General features: G+C 46.2%; 1 protein-coding gene across 1 annotated transcript in view; it reads left to right on the forward strand.

The window, feature by feature from the left end:
• The first annotated feature begins 1,859 nt into the window (after nucleotides 1–1,859).
• Fam169b (family with sequence similarity 169 member B) overlaps nucleotides 1,860–13,485 on the forward strand; it is a 73,660-nt gene continuing 62,034 nt past the window's right edge. Inside the window, exon 1 of the mRNA XM_023712217.1 lies at nucleotides 1,860–2,085. Within this exon, the coding sequence (XP_023567985.1) occupies nucleotides 1,860–2,085 (226 nt within the window). The remainder of the gene's footprint in view (nucleotides 2,086–13,485) is intronic.

Consider the following 13,485-nt stretch of genomic DNA (forward strand, 5'->3'; position numbering starts at 1 on the left):
AAGAAGAAGAAGAAGAAGAAGAAGAAGAAGAAGAAGAAGAAGAAGAAGAAGAAGAAGAAGAAGAAGAAGAAGAAGAAGAAGAAGAAGAAAACACTATATAGCATAACAACCATTACTGAATTCATATGATTTTGTTTAGTGAAATTCTGTACCATGTCTAAAGTTGTTTTTCCTATTTTTTATTCCCTTTTTTTAAAAAAAGACTAAATGAACTATCAGTGAGCTCCAAATATCTTAAACTCACTCATCCTAGTTTTTAATGAGAAAGAATGAAAAAGATCTTTTTTTTGAGATGTCCAAACATATGTCAGAATGTCAGATTGTGTAGTATTATTGTAGCAATAGTACAACTGTCCATAAAACAAGTGCTGTAATGTATATGGGCACCGAAATACAGCGAAGGAGAGACCATTCTAACCAGGGGAAAGAATGCGCACCTTTGCTGTGAGAGAACAAGCAGGCGGCTGTTGCTAGATCCATTTCCTAAGCCATATACACAGCAAATTTTTTGATTAAATTAAAAATTCAAATCCGGGATAACTGGGAGTGGCCAGTTAATCATGTGATGAATGGGGACCTGTTGTTTGGGGCGCTGCTGCCCAGGGAGTGCTGACACTTCCTGACTGCACAAAATGGAGTCTTAGGCTTCCCAGCAAGCTTGCACACAATGGGGTGCCGAGCTGGGGGATCCAAAGTCGGGTGCACGCTGTGGCAGTGACTGTGGGGAGCACAGCTGGGCCATTTTGCATCCCGCGCATGGAAACTTCTAGGATTTCTCAGTCAGTTGTTCACGAGGTGGGGTGCAGAGTGGGGAGCAGTTGGAGGACTCCTCTGAGTGGCTGTGGGGTACAGTGGATGGGTGAGCAGGCAAACGTGTTCCAGAGCTGTCCGGGGATCAGAGGCCCATAGGTTCGGAGGATGCAGCAGCCTGAGGGGACAGTCCTAAAACAAGACTGAGAGCGGCCAGTTGCAACCTTCTGCTCCCAGGCAGACGGCTGGGCCTTGCCATGGTGTGCAGGCTGGTCTTGAACTCGTGCACTGAAGTGAACCTCCTGCCTCAGCAACTGAGAACTGAGGAGTTCAACCTCACCAGGATGCCAGTTGAATTTTAAAATTTATTCCTGCACCCCCAGAAAAATAACACCTTAGAACAGGCCAAGTACTGTATACTGGAGAACAAAATGCCTGCATTGAAGGTTGCTATTTCAAGCAAGAGCCAGCTTGAACGTTTAATAAAAGGATTAGGTATCAGCAAAGCAGGCACATTACAATTTTCAGGGGGAAAAAAAACTGGCAAGACTGAAATGGGCAGAAAAAATTACTGGATGTCCTGTGTTTCTATCCTTGATTGCCTCTGAGCTATTGATCAATGGTGCAGTTTTGAAAATGGTTAATGAAAACTTTTGGTCTACAGAAAGAGAAACAAGAGGGGGAGAAAGGAGGCAGAGGAAGTGGGTGTGACACAGTGTCAGTCCAGGCCCACCAGGCCTACCCGGGCTCAGTAACAAGTGGTGTGTGTGTGTGTGTGTGTGTGTATCACAATGCGTTTTTTTTTTTTTTTTTTTTCCTCCAAAACAAAAACAAAATGAAGGGCTGGGGAGATAGCTCGGCTGGCTAAGCGCCTGCCTAGCAAGCTCAAGGATGCGAGTTCGATTCCCGGAACCCCGGAAGTGCAGTGTCGGCCACCAACACCAGTCGTGGTAGCTCATGCCTGTACTCCCAGCTTTGGGGAGATTCAGACAGGAGACTCACTAGAAGTCTGAGCTGTGTAGTGAGACCCTGCACCAAATAAATAAATAAATAAATAAATAAATAAATAAATAAATAAATAGAATAAATATTCCTGGGGGAGGTGAGTAATGCGGAAGTTCGTTAGTGAAGAAGAATATTCCATAGTGGTCGACGGGAGAGGAGCGCCGGCAGTCCGGAGGGAGTCCTGGGTGCAGGAGCCCAGAGGAGGTGGCGGGGGCACCGGGAGTCCAGAGGAGGAGCAACGCGAGCGCGGCAGCAGGCGGGACTCGCGCTCAGCCAGCTCCGGAGCATGGATGCCCAGGCCACCCGCGGGGCGTCAGGTGAGGGGTCCAGGTGAGGGGTCCAGGTGAGCGGCGCTCAGGTGAGGGCGCGCAGGTGAGGGCGCTCAGGTGAGGGCGCTGCGCAGCTGGTCCCGCCGCTGCCTCTCTCTGCGTCTCGGGTTTCACTGGCGAGGTCCAAGGCGAGCTCTGGCTGGCGGCCGGGGCCAGCTTCCTCAGCCAGCAGCCACGCACCTGTTGCCGCCTGTGTTCTGTGCCGAGCCCAAGCGGCTCTCGCGTTTGGCTGCGGCTGGAGCGTTCCGGGGGATTCTAACCTCCTCAGTGCTCCGCCCCGGGCACCCGGCCGCTCGGGGAGTTTCGGGCCACCCCTGGGAACTCTGGTCCCGGGTCTGGGAAGTGTGGAGAGTGGGCGAACTCTCACCTTCCTGCATCCTTGGCGACTTCATCTGGAAGTGGGGCTGCGCAGTGGCAGAGAATCTAGTAGGGCAACCAGGGTCAGCATGCAGCCCCAGGTTCCCAGCGTCGACCACCAGGCAGGCCCAGGTCCCAGGAGTCCTGGCTGGGTGCCGGTTCCAGTCCACATTCCAGGCAGCCGCGTATCCCCTCCTCCCGATTTAAAGGGATACCCTGAGCCCTGGTCCCCTATATGGACAGCTACAAAAGGGATTCCACTTTTGAACTGAAAAGCACTTGGGACAAAACTCCAAAGGCCTTTCTGTTAGCCCTGCAAAGATACTGAGGAAGTGCCTTGGGTCCTCGCTTCTTTCTGTGGGGCTCCAGGCAGCAAGGAGCCTGGTACCTGGGGCAGGAAGGGCGCCATCCCTGGTCCCCTGTGCCCCCAGGTGGCCCAGCCTCACTGGCAGTCAAAGCACAGCCTGGCCACTGCCTCTGGCATGCATCTCTGTGAGAAAAAAGCAAATCCTAAGGGGACGCCTCTGTCTCTTCTTAGAAACCAATGCCAGGAGCAAATCCCTTGTTTTTATGTCAGGCATTTACAACCCATGAGTGAGCTGTTTTTGTCCTAATTTTAGGTCAAAGAGTTGAGGAGACAAGGTAGCCACTGGCTAATTATATGGATTAGTAATGAATGGCCCTTGTCAAAGTTTTATTCAGTTGGTCTAGAGTTTAAGAAAGATTTTGCCTTTCAGTTTGGAGAGAGAGATGCGCTTTCTCTTTTGTTCTTGTTCTATGCTTTCTAGAGAGTTGGTCCCAATGGTGAGTGCAGGTTTCATGTTGGAGAGCTAGGCCAAGAAAAGATGACGGGCCACCTTGATGGCTGTTGTCCTGTACGAAGCGGAGAGGCCCCGTGGGGGCTTATTAAGTACAGCAAAATCTGTGCCGTGGAGGCGCTGGTCCCTGCCAGCTGACTCCCCTCCCTCCCCACTTGATGTGATAGCCGTGGTCAGAGCTTTCTTCCCCGCTGCTGTGTCCTCTCCCCACTCTCACTGCATTTTAAGGGGAAAAGTAACTGCAATTTCTTCTGGAAAAATAGAGTTGGCCTGAAAGAGTTTAAGGATTTTCCTGTACTTATTTCAATGTTTGCTGTGGTTTTGCTGGTCACCGATGGCCCAGATGACACACGGCAGTTGCACATTAATCATTTCCACATGTGCTAGATCGTAATGGATTGGAGTTTTCCACAGTTGAACCCTTGCCCGAGCTTTGATAGCCCGCTTCCAAAAATGGCTCAGGCAAGTCAAGTCTATTTGGGAATACTTTTTTCTTTCAGCAGGGAAGGATAACAGAATTATGCTTCCAGGAGAGGCTGCACTACACATTCTGCTTAGGGTTAGTGCTGAAACTCAGGAAAAGACGCGTGACCTTCCCGGGTACCACTCCAAATGCTTGTAGCCTGCATGGAAGGAAAGGGCAAAAGGAGGTTTGGTGCTTGCAGTTTGCTGTTGCTGCGTTCTGCCTGCCACACCATGAACTGCTTCTCCTCTGCCATGCCCCTCCGCTGCGCACCCTGCCTTGCAGCCAATTGACAATGGACTGAAATGCCTACTAGCTGTGAACTATCAGGAGAAGAGCAGATCAAAAAGAGCAAAGGCTCAAGGAGGGATGAATTTTGGGAGCTGGCTCTGTGACATAGACTCCTATGTGCAGCAAGGCCTTTTTCTCTCCAGCATAAGAGTTGTGTATAAAAAGATTTTTTTTAAAAAAAATCACTGTAGCAAAATAAATAAAGAAAAAGGACCGGGGCTATGGCTCAGTATAAAGCTACATCCTCGGTTTAGTCACCAGTACAAAACAACAAAAGCTCCATAACGGAAGTCTGGGTAGGATCACTGGAGTAGTGGTATGGACTTGTTTCCCCCAGACTGAAACTGGAGGCCCAGGGTGATGGGTAGAAGGGTGGGGAGGTTCTCAGAGCTCTGAAGATCAAGGCCAGCTTGGGCAGTGCAGCAAGATCTGCCCCCCAAAAGAAACAAGTAAACAAGGTAACAAGAGAAAAGTCCAACAAGGTTATTTAAGCACAGTTTTGTGCGACACAGGAGCTCTCCAAAGACAAGGGGGAGAATGTGTATTAGATGCTCAGGTTCTAGGAAGCAGGATAAGCATGTAGGAACAGAACTGGACAAAGCCAGTCTGATTTAACAGTGACAGCTGAGAGAGAAGCCCGCATGCCTGTGTGGTCAGCTTTTTCCTGGTCTCTTTGGCTGGAGCATTTTTCCTCTCAGGTAAGACCAGGGCTATCTGGAGTGAGAAGCAGGGAAGTTAGGGTAGGCTTTATGACTGACTTTGCAGGAAAGGGATTGTCAGTTCTATGACCTGCCCCTGGGGAGGAGGAATTCTAGCTGGTGTGACTCACCTCTGAGGGTCATGATGGGTGAGAGATGAGAGGGCGGGAAAGGGTCAGTGAGCCCTTGGTGTGACGCCTTCCAGTGTCTTTTAATTCAAAGAACTCATTAACCCCAAGTGCCACACACTTAGGGTATCACTTTTTTTTTTCAGAACCGGGGATTGAACTCAGGCCCTTGCGCTTGCCAGGCAAGTGCTTATTCTACTGAGCCATCTCCCTGGCCCCAGGGTATCACTTTTGAAGCCTCAGCATAGATAAAGGCAGAAACCAGAAAGTAAAAAAGGCTCAGGGACAACCTGGTGGGGAGGGAGCCCGGAGCAGGTGCAGATCTGGAGTAGCTCAGAAGGGAACCAAAGGTGGATATGTCCACAAGGGACTCTGATCTGGAGGGACCAGGCCCAGCTGTTATTTCAAAAGGAAGAAAAAAGAAGAGGAGACTCAGCCTAAGGTGGCGATGAGGGTGCCGAATGTGGCTTCTCTCTTATATGTCTGGACAGAGGAGATGAGTTAATTTAATAAGCCATGCTTAGAAGCACTTTGCTGTATGCCATCCATGGGGCTGAGCCCTTCTGAAGAATTAGTTTAGTTGATCTTTACATAATAGTAACTAGAAATACTGTTATCTCTATTTCAGTGATGAGGAAACTGAGGCACAGAGTTGAAATAACTTACTTAAGGTCCCCTGGTTAGTAAAGGACAGTGTCGGGATTCAAGAGAGGGTGCTTGGGGGGTCTCTTCCGTGGTAGCGAGTGTGCCCACCACGTGCAAGGTGGTTTCATCACCAGTGCCACAAACAACAACAGCAACAACAACAGCAAATGAAGTAGCGGATGTTGTTGTTAGGGGTCTGACTTCCAGAGACCAGAACCTGTCTTGAAGGCAAGGTTCAGAGGGGACCTCAAGCAACAAAACAAAACCAAAGCCCAGGAGGACAATAGTTCATGAACCAAGTCCTTAGAGACCTCCTTCAGGGATGAGCTTCTTTTAGCATAAAACTTAGAGGGAATCAAATACTCTCTCCTCTCTTGGATCTTCTCTGGCCAACCATGCCTAAGTGTTCCCCTAGTCTTTAACCACAACTCGCAAATTCCATTAACAGAGAGAAGGCTGGACTTGGCATGTTTAGGGATTTCTCTTCCTGGGGCGAGGAATTCCCAGTGGGTTGATATTTGAACTCATGTCACTGCCGTCACTTCTTCTGACTTTCCCTGAGCCGACACAGATCAGACCGAAAAGGAAGGCAAAAGTCTCCCTGGTCACAGAGGATTTCTGTTGCTTCCTACCTGAGCAGACACTGTGTTCTCCTAGGGTAGGACCCTGCTTGATTTTTCTACTTGGAGCCCTGAGCTCCAGGAGCATAGTACGGAGGAAGCACTTCCTGTCAGGTTCTGGTGAAGGTCTTTGTTGATTCTGCCTCTGTACAAATGATTGAGAGGTAGAGTTTTCAGCAGATTGTGTGTCACGAAGTGGATGATGCAGACTGGTGTGCCATTCCCTGGGCAGAGTTCAGGCCCTTCCCTGCCAGTCCTGCTGCCACACCGCCTTTCCCCTCTCCCATTCTCTGGCCACCAGAAGCCATCCCTCATCCACCCTTTGTGCCATGGGGTGAATGGCCGGTTGGCCAGGACTCAACTGAGCAGTGGGAGACAGTGGGCGCTGAAGTGTTGTTTTCTGACCTTTGAAACCCTAGTCTGATGACCAGCTGGCTGGCCCGTGCTGGCTTTCTCACAGCAGCTGGCTCCTGTCTCCTCTGATATTATTTGTAGCTCAGTTCTGGGAAGTTCTAAACAGGATTTGTAGAAAATGACTGTGCTTTGTGCTACAGAAAGAAATTTCAGGACAAAATTCAAGTTCCTGGTGAGATAAAACCCAGGGGGTCAGGTGACTTATAAACTTCAGGTGGATGTGGGTGAGTGGATCAGCTGCCATTCAGTGGCTGTCAGTTGGAGATGAAATCTCAAGCCTGAGTGAGGCCACCAGGATGGAACAGCCATGGTCCAGAGAAGCCAGGCCTTCTGGGTTGCCTCTTCTGATGTGTGGTCTGCCTTTCCAAGGCCAGTGAACAGCAAGGTCGGGTGGGGTGAGACCCAGAGCTGGTGTCTGTTACACTCTAGATGTGTGTCCACCACCTCTGCTGCCCGCCCCCTTTATTGTCCCCTCTCCTAGTTTCTAGAGGCCCTCTTCTATCAGTCACTTTGCATTCAGTACAGCCACAGCTTTCTTTCCTGCTAAGAGGAAGCTGTTTCAACCAATGACTCTTGATTATCAAGGGCTAAGACACTTCCCATGCTTTTCTGTGCCTTCCAAACAAGACAGCCCCAGGGCCACCAAAAATTGCCTGCCAGAGGCTGAGATCTTAGGATGCCCAGGAGGAGGGCAGCTTGGTGCTGAGCTCTTGCTCAGGCAAAAGGGAGCTCCTGCCAGTCCATGTGGCAGGGAGTGGAGGACTCTCAGGTCCCAAACCCTCCTCAGACCGCTTGGTTTCTTTGACTGGCTGAAATTAAGATAAATGTGTTTTTCTTGGAAACCGAGTCTTTAACCACAACTCGCAAATTCCATTAACAGAGAGAAGGCTGTGTTCATTTCTTCATTGACTTTTGCTGAAATAAACCCTAATCAGAGTCCCCGAGTGTTTCAGTCCCTGAGAAATCCTTGAAAAGTGGATTTTGTAGAGAATTCATCATTGCATAAAACTTTTTCCTACAATATTAGCCCCTTCTCCCCCATTGTGCTCCCTATTAAATTGATGCTTGGTGGACTGGTTTTGGTGTGTGTGTGTATGTGGTAGAGCTGTAAAAGGTTCAAACAGTGAGTTATGATAGCGTGTTGTTCATTTTGACCTTTGTTTTCCAGAAAGTATTTTGTGTAATGCATGCATACTACCTGTTTCTCTATTAGAACTTCTTGGGGGAAAAAAATCTTAAAAGCTATGCAGAGGGGAAGATATTGATTTATTTGTGCTTTCTCATAATACCTGAATAATAAATAAAACATTATTAAAGTATTTAAAATATTTGATGTAAAAACACAAATAAAACAAAATCTATCCTTCTGTAAAAGTCTAGTTATTTGTTGATGAATATCTGGTTTTAATCATAACAATTCAGTGTGGTTGTTGGCAGATCCTCTTCTTCTTTCTTCTTATTTTATATTATTCTAGATCCCCATCCTTCTCTAATTCCTTTTCCCCTCTCCTGTTTTGAAATTTAATGTTCGTGTTTCTATTTTAAGATTAACCTAGAAATTTTAATATGTGTATTTAAATCTAATTTATTCTCAGATTAGTTAAATTTTAACTTTTTCTGGGCCAAGTTAGGGACCTTAGAATGCTTGCAATTCAATTATGGCTTTCTCCACTTATGTGGCATTATTCTGTAGCACCTTAATTCTATCAGGATTTTAGCTCCTCAAATGAGACATTTTTGCACTGTCTGGTTTGCATCAGCAGAGATTTCCTTCTTTTTTTTTAATGCCAACCAGTGTTGAATTCCTACCCTCCTGTTTAGTGAAACTGTGTAGCATAGATTTTTATCTACATGTTTATTATGTTCTTTGCATCCATCCATCCATTTGACCTCCCTCTTCTTTTTGAAGTTATTTATTTACCCTGATATGCACTAGAACTAACTTGAGGGGAATCTTCTGGTAGTAAACTACCTCAGGGTTTGTCTTTCTAGTTATTTATTTATTTTACTCACATTCTTTTTTTTTTTTTTTTTTTTTTTTGTGGAACTGGGGATTGAACTCAGGCCCTTGAGCTTGCCAGGGAAGCGCTTATTCCACTGAGCCATCTCCCCCGCCCTTTACTCACATTCTTGAATGTTACATTTGCCATGTGGAGGATGGAAGTTATCTTCATTTACCCTATTAAGAATGTCATCCCATCATCCCCCGGCTTTCATAGTTGGGTTGGAGGAAGTAGCTGTCAATCTAACTGCCAGTTGCTTGAAAAGACTGGTTTTTTGTTTTGTTTTTTTGTTTGTTTGTTTTCTCTTTGGTTGATTTTACGATTAATTTTATATTAGTTACTTTTCAATTTGACCACAGTGTGATTTTGCTTGCTTTGGGGATTGGTTATGACTGTAGAATCTGAGGGTAGGTGTCTTGCATCGATCCTATAAAATTTTTGACTATTGTTTCTTCAAGGGGCCGGGGTGATGGCTCAGTGGAATAAGCTCTTCCCTGGCAAGCACAGGGGCCTGAGTTCAATCCCTGGTTCTAAAAAAAAAATGAGCTATTGAAGACAGCCATTTCTGGTTGTAATTTTCCCTCTAGAATATTGCTGGGTGATTTTTAAAATCTGGCTTACTAAAACTTCTTTATGTAAAAATTTTAAAAAGTGTTTAAAAATGTTATGTTCTGGGGAGATAGGTCAGCAGTCTAAGTGCCTGCCTGGGAAGTACAAGGACCTGGATTCGCTCCCCAGTACCACATTCCATGCCAGCCACCAAAACCAGGCATGGTGGCACACTTCTGTAATCCCAGCTCCTTGGGAAGCTGAGACAGGAGGATCACTAGGAGTCCAAGTTGTGTAGTGAGACCCTGTACCAAATAAGTAAATAAATAAATCAATAAATAAATTTTAAAAATTTAAAAAAATATTATGGTAGAGGGCCGGCTGACTAGCTCAGCAGATTAAAGTGCCTGCTTAGGGAGACACAAGGGCTGGCAGGGGCTGGAAATTCGATCCCCAGGTCTGCTATGCTGGCCCCGCCCACAGGGCTCGCTGAGATGGGAATTGAGAATGAGTGCATAGTGGTGCGTGCCTGTAATCCCAGCACTTGGGAGGCTGTAAACAGGAGGATAACTATGAGTCTGATCTACACAGTGAGACCCTGTAGACCCTGTCCTAAAATTAAAAAAAATTACAGTGTATATTATATTATTTCAACATGCATTCTTTTCAACTGATTCTGTAGTTCATGCTGTCTCTTCCATGATAACTTGCATTATCATGTTAATTTTGAAATCATCTCTGAACAACCTCAAAGTTGGTGCCCTTGCCCACAGCCCAAGTACGCCTGTGGAGCTCAGTGCTGAGAAAAATCAGAACATCATTCTTTGTTTTTCCCCTAGGTCCCGGTCCAACATATACAAGCTATGCTTTGATGGCTATTTTCTCTGTTTTTCATTCTTTTCTTAGCTTATAATACCTTGAGAGAATATTTATTATCTTAGAATAATGTCCATCCTATTTTTCTATTGATACGCTCATCAGTTTAACATTTGGTAAATGGGAATCATAATAGACTCTCTCCAATGTCAGTTTGTAAATCCATCCTAGTTAGAAAGCTGCCCTCTGCGTATCACTGACTCACACGGAAGGGAAGGGTAAAGCAGAAGCTAGCACGGCCTCACCCTGCGCCTTCACTAGTCAGCAGCAAGCTCTGCCGTGTGCAGCGCCAGAACCCAGCTTGGCCTGCCATTTCTCCTGCCATCTTCAGTGCTAGCCGAGTCGAGGCTTCTGCACTGCTGGCCTGAGCTCCTTGTGCTGTCTGCACTCTCCAACCTCCTACTGCAGTGTGTTCTAGACAAAGAGCCAAGTACCTGTGCCAGCCTTGCCACTTGTCCCTTTCTGAATGGATGCCCATCTTCCTACCCTTTCCAGGATGTTCAAAGGGATGCCACGAATTACGACTGTACAGGCAGAGGAATACATAGACAGAGGAATTTTCCTAAGGAAGACGCACACAGGGCCAACAAGCAAATGCGAAGATGATGGGCGTCACTAATCACTAGGGGAGTGCACACCAAAACTACAGTCAGATGCTGTGTCATTTCCATGAGGATGGCTTCTATAAAAAAGAACCACCAGAGTAGAGTACAGCAGTGTGGCTGGGATGTAAACGACTTGGAATTCTTGTGCCTTTATGGGAGTGTGGAACTTTGTGCCGCGTTGGGAAAGAGTATGGACATTTCTTCAAAACTGATGCATAGGGGCTGGGAGATACCTCGGTGGTCTAAGTGCCTGCCTGGCAAGTGCGAGGACCTGGGTTCGATCCCCGGGACGACATGCCGTGCCACCGTGCTGGCCACCAAAACCAGGTGTGGTGGTGCACGCCTGTAATCCCAGAGCTGGGGAGGCTGAGACAGGAGGATCACTATGAGTCTGAGCTGCATAGCAAGACCCTGGACCAAGTACACAAATTTAAAACAATTATAGTTACCATATGAACCAATAATCCCACTTCAGAATAGACAGCCTAAAGAATTTCAGGCAGGTATTTGGATAAACATTTGCGTGCATATATTCACAACAACATTATTCATAATGCCTAAGAGGTGGAAGGAACTGTGGTGTCCATCAGGAGATGAGTGAATGAACAAAGTGTGGTATAGATGTATAAGGAGCTGACATTCAACCTTGGGAGGAACTCTGATACAAGCTGCAGCACTGGGGCTCCTTGAAGACACTCTACTAAGTGAAAAGAGCTAAAGTAGAAAAATACTATGTGAGTCCACTGAGACGTCACACCTGGAGTAGTCCAATACATGACAGAATGTGAAAGGGCGAGGGTCAGGGCTGAGAGGGTGTGAGCCCCTGGAGCGGGGAGGTGAAGGGAAAATTCTAGATGCGTGTATCTCTTTTCGTAACCTCCCAGAAGTGGAGTCAGGTAGTGTAAATGTACTTAAGCCACAAAACTGTGTACTTGAAGTGGTTGGAATTGGCAAATTTTACATTATGTGTACTTTCCCACAGTACAAACAGTATGAAATAATTGTGAATACTTGTTATGTTTCTATATAAAACAAGCATCTTCGGGACAGAGACCGGTGCTTTTCAGATTGTTATTTATTGTGGCAAAATGTATGTAACAAAAATGATAATTTCAAGTGCTTTGAAGAGTGTAGTTCAGTGGCACGTTGCATATTTGTGTTGTTTGGCAACCATCACTGCTATTATTTGAAGGACATTTTCAGCATCTCAGACAGGAACTCTGGTACCCAGTAAATAAAGACTCTTCTTTCTCTTCGTTGCCCTAATTCTTGGGTGACTTCTCTTTCACTTTCCATCTCTGTGAATTTATCTCTTTTATTAACCTCCTATAAGTGGAGTCATAAATTATTTTCCTTCTATAATAGGCTTATTTCTTGTGGCATCATGGTCTCAAGTCCCACCCATGTCGTGTCAGAATCATTTTCCTTTTTATGGCTGAATGATATTCCACTATATATCTGTTTCCCATCTTATATGCGCATCAATTTCTTTATAATGGACAATAAAGTTGCTTCAATCTTTGGCCCACTGGGAGTGATGTCATGTTTTTACGTGTTTACCGACGCCTGCTGGTGTCCTCAGCTGGGCTATTCTGAGTGCCAGCTGGTATTTGCATGCGTATGGCTGACAGCATGTTGATAATAGGTGAGAGTGAAGGCTGTGCTGGGAACCTCACGGTCTGACTTTGAACTCTATCACTACTTAACTTTCTGTTTATGGATCTTTGTCTGCACACTTGAAAAGTGGGGTCAGTGCATCACATCTTATTGGGCTTAAGGGGCTATTGAAGTTTCTAATGAGCTAGGATGTGTGAAAGCCCTTTGCAAACCAGGAGACTGGATACAAATGTAAGGTTTAAAAGAGTCCATTTTCATATGAGAACACAACATCATTTGTTCTAAAACTTCTCTTTGGGAATACTTGTTTATATGCAGGGGGCAGAATCCTACATTTCTTGCCGATTTCATCACTTCAAACCCAAGTTGGTATCAACCTTGACACAAATAGGAAGATACTGCGCCTTCTTCATCATCTACTTTTCAGCTCCTGCGAAATGTGGTTAGCACAATCCCTTGCCAATGATCCAGAAGCGAGGACGGCCTTTTCCCTAAACAGATCATTATCCAGTCAGATAATTCAAGTCCATCCATTCCCCGAGTGCCACAAACCCTGGTGTGAGCCCGAGCGCTTAAACAGTGTGCAACAGCTTAATTGAGAAGCAGGCTGTGCCAACGAGGACCGGTGTTCGTTTGCTTCCCCTAATTGCTGTGCACAGTCAGGCATGTTGGATGGTCACCCACTCCCTACTCCCTTTGGAGGTTTTATTTGAAATGCAATAGGTGAGCTTACATAGGTGTGATTTTTGGAGGAAGGCTTATGAAGTCCATTAGCAACCACAATTTGGGGGGTCAGTTCTGAGAAATGTTATTCTGTGACTAATGATAAAAGCATTACAGTGACGAGAGGCTATTTTTCTTGCTTTCTGTGTGTACTGTGTGGTTCAGGCAGCTGGTCTTGTCTGGACAGCTGGTCCACCACAGCATTTCTCCACCAGCTCAGGGTCACCACATATTGTGGGATTGCTGTCCCTGGTGGTTGGTATTTTTCTAAGTTCTTGGTCAATTAAATCCAGCATTTGGCAAGTTGGACTTTCTGTGTTGTCCTGTACATGTGCCAAAGCTCCTTTCCTTCCCGGGAAAGGTTAGATAAACACGGCATCCTGGTGCCAGCGACCACTGGGGATGGTGTGGCTCAAGGTCAGGGCTAGGAAATCCTGAGTGCTGGCAGAAATGTCCAAGTGAAGACCTTTGATCGTCATTCATTTGGAAGCAGCTATTTGAGATGATATTTCCTGCTGTCTGCCCCAAATAGGACTCCACACATTTCCCCAAATGTGATACGTCTCTGAATGCAGAAGGAGCAGCAGGTTTTAG

Source organism: Octodon degus, unplaced genomic scaffold, assembly GCF_000260255.1.
Source record: "Octodon degus isolate 3935 unplaced genomic scaffold, OctDeg1.0 scaffold00002, whole genome shotgun sequence".
NCBI classification, from domain to species: Eukaryota; Metazoa; Chordata; class Mammalia; order Rodentia; family Octodontidae; genus Octodon; species Octodon degus.